The sequence below is a fragment of the Phaseolus vulgaris genome, chromosome 9 (assembly GCF_051622355.1).
Source record: "Phaseolus vulgaris cultivar YP4 chromosome 9, ASM5162235v1, whole genome shotgun sequence".
Lineage (NCBI taxonomy): Eukaryota > Viridiplantae > Streptophyta > Magnoliopsida > Fabales > Fabaceae > Phaseolus > Phaseolus vulgaris.
In genome coordinates this window covers 29,320,036-29,328,988 of record NC_143506.1, presented here as the reverse complement: position 1 = coordinate 29,328,988, position 8,953 = coordinate 29,320,036, and the positions used below count along the sequence as shown (strand labels likewise).

Below are 8,953 nucleotides of genomic sequence, written 5' to 3'. Positions count from 1 at the left end.
ATCATTATTTAATACAAAATTTGACATTTAGAATACTCAATATAAATATTAAAAAATGTAAAGGTATCAATTAAAAATTTAATATAATTATCATGATTTTAATATAATAACTTTTCCTTACATCACTCTTCCAAAATGAATCCCCATTCTATACATCTTATACCCCTGTCTGTCATACAATTTATGAGGAAAATAACGTGAGATATTAATGCTAGATATCTTGGTCATTTGGTAATTTCACTGATCATTGCTGTTTTTGCTTCCTCTATATAATGCTATAGTAATGGGTGAACTATAACGTGTATTATTGTTCATTGAGCTCTCTTCATAGAGATTTGAAGTTTAAACTCCAAACCCCATTCCCTTCAGATTCTGAGTTGCTATGGCGTCACGCGTATTTCTTGTCTTGGGGATGTTGCTGTTGGTGTGCCTTGTTAAGGTACCCCAACACATCAGTGTTAGCTCACACTAATTCATTAGTAAAAGAATATAGTTCCAACAATTTTGTTATGCATGGTTTAGTTTATCAGCTTCTGTCAGTTGAGGATTATTTTATAAACATACATAGTTTTCATCTTCTGTGGTTTGTCATGCAGGTTTCATCTGATCCAAAGATTGAAGAGGAAACAGCAGAAGAAGAACTGCAGTTTCGCAATGAGCCAGTATGCTTTATATAATAAATTATATTCTGTATTTTTCAGCTTTTATCACGTGCTTTTCCCTTATAAATATGGTTTTTTATATTTGAGAAAAAAAGATGTATCACAGTATACTTTTAAGGATACAAAAATATCATTTTTGTTATTTTCAATGATAAAAGATTATATGAACTGAAAGTCTCATTTCATTACTATAAATTGTGGCTCTTGTTTGATTTTCTGCAGCTTATCGTGAGAGATGGGAACAGAAGGCTAATGCAAGACATAGGTAATTAAGCTGAGTCAATAACAAAAATAGTGGTAGTTTGGTTTTTCTAGATACCCTTTAAACTGTGAAGCCAAGAGCAACAATGAAATGAGGGAAAAGAAAAATGAAGTTTGATGCTGTTGGCTTACTTTTCAGATTGTGGTGGGTTGTGCAAATCAAGATGCAGTGCTCATTCAAGGCCGAACGTGTGCACTAGGGCATGTGGCACGTGCTGTGTGAGGTGCAAGTGTGTCCCACCTGGTACCTCTGGAAATAGGGAACTCTGTGGAACTTGCTACACTGGCATGACCACCCATGGCAACAAGACTAAGTGCCCTTAGATAACCAAATCTCATTGCCCATTCTTCTTCTTCATTCATTATGCACTATGTGGGTGCATCTCTGTTTACTATGGCAATCAATGTGTCTGCACTACCTTGGCTCTATTATTAGACTACTAGAAGTGTTTTATTTAGAGGATGTGTTCTAGTTTGTGCATGTATGATTACTGTGATGGGTCATATAAAGTTTCTACCTTTCTTCTGGTTAATATAAAGAGAGTTGTTACCATTCATGTCATAGCTACTGTAGTAACTGTACCAAGAGACATTGATTTGATTGAGTTTTACATATTTTGAAACAAACTTCAAATATAAACAAAATAATTAGTTTAGCCTTTGTTAATAATCATTCCTGAGATCTGCTTAGGGTGATAACAGAAATGGGACCAAACAGTGCAAAAGAGTGTGATGGACCACTCCTTTTGGCAAATACCATAGATTCCTATTTTGTTCATTTTCGTGAGTCTAGTTTCAAAAGCTTGTTTTGTGGTCCTTGACTACTTGGCACCAGCGCATCAGCGATTGTGACGTTTATTTTTGTGCTGTTGCTGCTCTCTGATTTTGTTTTCATTGATACACTATTATGTTTGATCACTGATCAACAATATATAAATATATATACACATACTTTCGAGTAATGGGATAGCCAATGAAGAAAACCTTTAGCAGAACTTGTTTAAATGTTTAAGGCTAATCTCTTATATCTTTTCACAACATGAACAAAAGGAGAAATTTCAGAACTAGGCCAATTATGGCAAAGTCCATAAGCCAAATAAGCATTAGACACATTCTTTTTCTGGTAATAGACTCACTTGGTCTATGATTTGGATGAACTGAGTAACATAACATTGTTATCTATAGTGAGAAAAGAATATGAAAGCAAAACTAACAAAGACTAAATTAGTTATAATTATTTTGGTCTTTATTTCTAGCTAGATGAACTTATGAGAAAAAAATATTAAATCATTATTTATTGAGCACTTTCGGTTCGGTGCGATCGAGTTTCAACAAGGTTAATGAGTTGTTAAATCCAAATATCTTAAAGAGTAAATATACTGACAAAAATATTGAGATACATTTATCTTAAAACATATATCGTGTCACAAGGTCCCTAATAAATTATACGACGAGATATTAATTGTGCTTTGTTACACTTATTATAGGTATAGATATGTACTATATTACATAGCATACATACTTCGATGAAAAATTTTAAAAAAAATGAAGCCAACTTTCTTATAAGTTAAAATTAACATTTTGTAAAAATTCTTTCATATAACTTCTCTACATTTCTGTTCTTGACATAAAATTAATTTTAGCATATCAAGAAATATATTTTATTTCTGCCATCCTTAACAGTGCTTATGGAGAATATCTTTCAAATCTGTGTTTAATTTAATGATTTACCAAAAGTAACCTAACACTGTTCAAATAAGTCTTTAATTTGTAATGATTTGTCAAAAGTAAACCTAACAGCCATTTGTTAAACCTGATTTCCTTTGTTATAGTCGTAGTCTAATCCATTTTTTAAGTTTCCGTGTAATTTCTGACCCATTTTTTAAGTTTAGCCATTCAATATTCCATAGTGTTATATTTCTGTTGCTTCAGATAGAACATGACAAGTTCAATAAGTTAAATTTTTGTGAATAGTTTCCCCGTGAAAACGATGAATGATTTTATGAACTTGCTAAAAATTTTCACGGCAAGTCAAAAGAGTAAAATAAATAGTTTGGTTCAGATTTAAAGTAAACGATCACTTAATAGAACCAATTCGACCCAATTTTACAGTTTTTGTTTGATTTTTATTGCTGGGTTTATCTGGCCAATCCAATACCATGAACACCCTAGAAGGGTTACAAAGTGATCCAGGTGAAGGTTTGGTGGTGAGTTGGTGCCGAACGGCAAAGATAAAAAAGTGAATGTATTAAGAGAAAAGCCTTTAAGTGGATTTAAGGTACTACAAAAGCTGGTAGTCCAGAGGAAAATTTCAGGCGAGTTATAGAGGTTTTGATGACGGGTATTGGTAAATATAATTGATTCCCCTGGCAGAGGTAAGGGAATTTCCAACAGTAAAACACTATCTGCCAACCTCATTAGTTAAATGAATGCACACGATATGAATTTGTATGCTTATATACATGTATGTGTAGGCAAAATAAAATTCTTAATATGTCCCAGCAATGTCTGTTGTGATAACTGATAAGTACACCAGAGCAAAGATGCTGGTGTCATGTAACTTGTACAATGTTGAAGAGTTTGCTCAGACTTAATGGAGACTACAGGTAAACACAAATATATTTTATTTACACCACTATTTCTATGCCAGATGCATTGCAGCAAAATTTGAAAACGGTAATCAAATGCATATGCAGACAGACATAAAATGTTGCTACATAATCTATATGTTGGTTTCTTCTTGTAAATGAGATCATACAAAACCCTGCTTCAGAGGATGACGATCAAATTTGGAAACAAGTCACATAGCGAGCATTCTGGAATCTGATATTAAGGAAATTTACATCTTGCAAGCATTGCTGTCTTTGCATACTTCACCCTACGAAGAAAAAATGATAGATAAACACTTAGTCACAAACTTCATATTATCAAGCATATCAAAGTTATACTATAAGGACACAAAAAACAAGGGTCCAGAACAAATACTTAAAAGTCAAAATTATTCAAGAACTATATTACATTCTCATCCATGTATACCATATTTTAGTGTTTTGTTGTAGTGTTATGAAGCAATAGATTAGCATCATATATAATTTTTCTCAACTAGGTTATCCATTAAGTGCTATTATGTTCGTTGTAACCGGTAAAGGCATAATTTGTCGTTAATTTTTGCAGCCTAATTTCAGGTATAATTAAATAAAAGGGATACAGACTCTAATAAAGGCAATGGATCATAAGTTCAATCTGAATCATTAAATGTTTAAGATGGCAAAGAATCCCATTCTTTCAAAATTCATACTGTTCTCTAACTTCGAAAAATTTCTTTCCTATTAAAATTTCCTTTCCATCTCTATTTTTTATGTTTTATTCTGCAGAGATGTTCTATGCTGAATTTAACATGATACTTTTACGTTGAGTCTATCTCTACCTTCTTCTTTCGAGCTTCTAATATTTCTTCTATAGGAGGTCGTCCTGGAAACAAAAAATGGACAATAGAGACTTGTTAGCATAATCATACTTGTTAGCATAATAACCATAGAGACATGCATGTCTTACTTTCAGGGAGTGGAAACTATTACCATATAAATAGTTAGAAATGAATAATACAACTAAAAGTGATAGTCTTTACGCACTGATGGATTGGTTCAGCCATCAAATGTTAAATTGGAGAATAGCCTATCACAATAATTCTAAGCTTCCGAGGCTTATAACATGACCAGATTATTCCAACTAAATAAAGACTCACAAGTACATCCTCATCCCAACTAAAGTCAAAACCCATGTAAGGTGTTACAAGTAGACTTATAACAATGTGATAGGCTAATAATCATAATGAGGAAGTCGTCTGATAGTACTCAAATTGAGAGGTGCAGCTCTAAGTCTGAGGGATTGAGGTCATGTGCATTTCTGGTTTTATTTTATCCCGTTTGACTACAATTCTGTTTTAGGTGTGTTGTTTGAGTAGTTCTGTGAATAGTAAAACAATAGCTTTTTCCTTTCATTTTGTGTGTTTGATTTGAGTTTATAACAATGGAAATATAACTGAAAGGAATATTTTGGTGAAAAATTATTAATGCTCATTTTTTTTACCTGTAACTTGAAGACGGTATTTAGCCCAGACACCATATACAGAATCAGCAATTTTAGCAATCTGCAAATGTTTTTTCTCCATTAATAACATAATATATAAAGAAATAAGCTATGTTATTCTTCAGTAAGCAGTAGAGAAAGGATTTGGCCATAGTAGATGAACAAGAGAACTAGTCCTTCAAAACTATGAAAGGAAGACTTACTGGTTCATATTTTGTAATTGCATAAACCCAACCAAGTCCAACATGCTCATATAATCTCCTAAAAGCCTGCAGAATGCCCGTCATAGTTAAACACATGCATATATAAATATATACATCTTTATTGCACAGAAAAGTAAGTAACAAATTTCACTCAACAAAAACAGATTCATATTTCACTATTATATATCCTTCTGCAATTTGGGATGTCTTCTTGTTATTGAATGAAGCTAACTAATCAATCATTTATTGTACAAAAATTTCATATTTCAGCAGCAGGGTGTATTTATCTTGAAACTGGATAGATATTTAAGTCATACTGATATTACACTATAATGCATATCGACAATGAACTATGAGAGTCATTCAACTGTCAGCAGTAATGTTCTAATCTCTGAATCCTCTGCAATTCCATAAAATTTCTGAACTTTGACTCATGTGAATATTCCAAAGCACTTGTATCCAGATCAATGATATTAATAATGAAGTAGGATTACAGAGAAAAGGTAAGACTTCTCCAAGGCTAGAAATGAAGATTAGGAAAGAAGCCATACCTCAACATCTGTAACCACAGTTCCATCTGAGAGAATAGCATGAATTCTTCCCATAGCCTAACAAGCAGAAACAAAGAGTCATTATATTGTATCTTGAAGCACCTGCAAGAGATGCTCTGAACTACATAACATCTATCAATTAGCACATGAGAAAGAAAATGTCTTAGTATAATAAGAGTCTTCAAATAAAACAACCAATTTTATCGAACGTTGTTAACAATTTAATGAATGAATCAAAGGCGCAGTAATTGCACTTCAAATCCCAAAAGCAAATAAAAATATCAAGTCTGCAAGTAAAGTTTACACTCCATCATAGAACAGTTTGTTACCTTTTGTAATAGCTAAATACAAATTATGATTGATTGTGAAAGTAAAAACCTTTCCACTCTTGTTAAAAACTTGTTAACTAAATTTAAGATGAGAAAGAAGAGTAGAAAACGTAGAGCAAAGACTAACAGTTCCGTAGTCAAGGTTTTGATTCTCGTCGGGAGAGTAATCATCAGAACCTATATCAACAAACTTGATTGTGCCGTAACTCTTATTCCTCTCTCTTAGCATATTCACCTGATCATAACAACATGCAAAACAGTACTCTGTCAATGCCAAAACTCAAAGAAACGAATTACGAGCATCAAACGATATGGTTGGAACAAATAAAGGAGAACCTCTCGCATGCAGAGGGGACAATCTCCATCGTAGAGCATTTTAATCTTCCAATCTTTTGGTGAATCATTTTTTTGTTTCTTAGAAATTTCAGGTTCCACAGTTGCCTCGCTTATGGCTCGAATGAAGAGGTGAGAGCGCGTGGGAAGAGCGTTGGGGCGTGGACGAAGAGAAGGTGAGTTGTGGAATTTGAGAGTGCAGTTGGAGTGTAGAAGTGAAATGAACGTTGGGTTTTTGGGCATTGTAATGCGTGAAACAGAAGCAGCAGTTGCGACTCTCAGAGGGAGAGCCATTGTTGCTTTGTTTTGTGGTTGTGTCGTTGAAAGAAAGAAAGAACGAAAGCAGAGGAAGGGTCCATAGCAAGTTAGCAACTACCGAATATCATTCTTAACCGCAAATACTTTGGACTGCGTGGCAACTTCGGGGTCACCTGTGTTAATCATATAACCTTTTTTATATTATTATTTTTTACTTATATATAAACTAATTTTTAATTTAAAACAAAACATTTAATTATTTTTATCTTTGAAAAATGATGTTTATGGGTGTCAAATTATTATCTTTTTTATTACTCAGATTTTTATTTCAAACATTTTTTAAGAGTTGTAAAATCACGATATGCTAGACAAATGGTAAGCAAAAAGAAAGAAAATATTTTTAAGATTATGAATTGATAATTAAATGTAGCAATAAATTAGAGTGAGTGGTAAGTAAAATTAACTAAGATAAACATCTAACTAAACAGTTAAACTAACTAAGATAAACATTACTAAATCAAAAACAAATAATCATAATGCCATAAGTACTTTAAAATAGAAGAAGGTTAGACAAACTAACAATATAAAATATTACATACATTAAGCTTACAACCATATAGTAGCAAATTTATTTCCTCCTTTTTTATAGCTTCCTCCAATAACATATGCTAAGAAAAATCCTATGGTAGATACTCACATGATCTTTATCTTTTTATCATCATCTTCTATTGTGTTTATTATTGAAGGATGTTAATAAATTTTGAAATTTAGTCAATCAACTTTGAGTATCATTATTGTCAAAATTAAATTGGAGCCGTTGGTTTAATGGGAATTGATGATCTATTTTTTTTTTCTAAAAAAAGTGGGATTTAATTTGAACCGGATAAAACCAGCAACTTAAGAAACCGATTCACTCTAAAAACATTTATCTTTTTGTTAGTGTTTTTTAAGAGATTTGTAGTTAATAAATTTTAATTTTTATTGTTGAACTTGGATCAATATATTACACTTGCTTGTGGTCATATAAAGATTTAGTTATATGCTATGGCCTATGTCACTTTAACGAAAGTTTGAATTTTAATTTTATAAATTTATATGAATATTTTTATTTATTTATTTTAATTTTTTTATTGTATTACTATATTAAAATATAATAATAATAAGAATAATAAAATAAAATAAAAATTTATTGAAACCAATTTATTCCTATTTGAACTTCTAGTTAAATAAAAATAAATACTTGTCTTTACTTTGTTTTGGTGATAAGTTTGATTCTCACAACTTTGCCTTGTATTCAATCTTTAACATCTCCATAGTGGACAAATGTTCCAGCTAAAGAGGAATGAAGGGGAAAGATGATGAGTTCACATTGCAATGGAAACTTGAAACATGCTTTTCTTTGGAGATGATAAGTAGCTCAAAGTAGATGAAGCATACCACTTGCTTATTTTGGGTTTGTGTGAACTTCAATCATGTTTGCTCTACAAATGTTCCTCTTTATGGAATATTTTGGGGACCAACATCATTAGTGGCACTGACCAAATCTTAACCATGGGTAGCCTTTTGATCATTCATTATTTGTTAAATAAAATTTACATCAAATAAGTCCTTCACCTTTTCTAAATCACAAGAAAACAACTTCTCCATCACACAAAAATGCTTTTTTTATTGGAAATTGTTTCTCTCAAATATCTCATTAATTAATTTACTGAATATTTATTTTACTTTATTCTTTAACTTGTCACTTGAACTCTTTATCACTAGAACTCTCAAAATTTAACCGTGAGTTTTTACTAAAATGATAATGTATTATTTTCATTTTCACAGTTGTGAAACTTATTACATCCTATCACAACTCAACACCTTATTCCAAAATTGTTATTTTAAATGATTATTTTCATAAATCAATATGTGGTCATCAAATATATGAAGATTAACTTCTAAATAAATTTCTTTATTGAGTTTTCTTTTATAAATCAATGTGAGATCTCACACCTTTCACTTGTGACATAATTCACAAAGATTAACCTTTTCCCAACTCTATAGGGTCATTTTAGTTTTTTTTTTTCCTCGCACTTCTCTCTATTTGTAATAGTTCACGATCCTTCTTGACTCTTTTGCACTATAAACACATCATAATAATGATATTATCATAACATGTTAAAGAGGTTGTTATTAAGGCACATACGAATCTAATAATAATAATAAAACATAAGTATTAGTTATGTTAATGACATCCGTGTTTTGGTACGTGTAACATGAAATAG

The 8,953-nt window shown here is 31.5% G+C and overlaps 2 protein-coding genes across 2 annotated transcripts; one reads left to right on the top strand and one right to left on the bottom strand.

The window, feature by feature from the left end:
• The first annotated feature begins 282 nt into the window (after positions 1-282).
• On the top strand, positions 283-1,480 carry LOC137822490 (snakin-2). The gene is made up of 4 exons (XM_068627387.2): positions 283-439; positions 597-662; positions 885-927; positions 1,063-1,480. The coding sequence occupies exons 1-4, from the start codon at positions 383-385 to the stop codon at positions 1,245-1,247; spliced, it is 351 nt and encodes a 116-aa protein (XP_068483488.1). The 5' UTR covers positions 283-382; the 3' UTR covers positions 1,248-1,480.
• A 1,937-nt stretch (positions 1,481-3,417) lies between these two features.
• Positions 3,418-6,843, bottom strand: LOC137821959 (Putative thiol-disulfide oxidoreductase DCC). Its single transcript, XM_068626783.2, has 7 exons — positions 6,432-6,843; positions 6,223-6,330; positions 5,767-5,823; positions 5,216-5,281; positions 5,013-5,073; positions 4,351-4,394; positions 3,418-3,801 (listed from the first exon to the last, which is right to left on the bottom strand). Exons 1-7 carry the CDS (start codon positions 6,720-6,722, stop codon positions 3,763-3,765), a joined length of 666 nt encoding a protein of 221 aa, XP_068482884.1. The 5' UTR covers positions 6,723-6,843; the 3' UTR covers positions 3,418-3,762.
• Positions 6,844-8,953: the final 2,110 nt, after the last annotated feature.

Excerpts from the sequence above, each read along its gene's own strand:
- LOC137822490 (XM_068627387.2), top strand. The coding sequence starts at position 383 with ATGGCGTCACGCGTATTTCTTGTCTTGGGGATGTTGCTGTTGGTGTGC. Across the intron at positions 440-596 it reads TGTTGGTGTGCCTTGTTAAG|GTTTCATCTGATCCAAAGAT; the intron begins GTACCCCAACAC and ends TTTGTCATGCAG. Across the intron at positions 663-884 it reads TGCAGTTTCGCAATGAGCCA|CTTATCGTGAGAGATGGGAA; the intron begins GTATGCTTTATA and ends GATTTTCTGCAG.
- LOC137821959 (XM_068626783.2), bottom strand. The coding sequence starts at position 6,722 with ATGGCTCTCCCTCTGAGAGTCGCAACTGCTGCTTCTGTTTCACGCATT. Across the intron at positions 5,074-5,215 it reads CAATTACAAAATATGAACCA|ATTGCTAAAATTGCTGATTC; the intron begins GTAAGTCTTCCT and ends AAACATTTGCAG. Across the intron at positions 3,802-4,350 it reads TAGAAGCTCGAAAGAAGAAG|GGTGAAGTATGCAAAGACAG; the intron begins GTAGAGATAGAC and ends TTTTCTTCGTAG.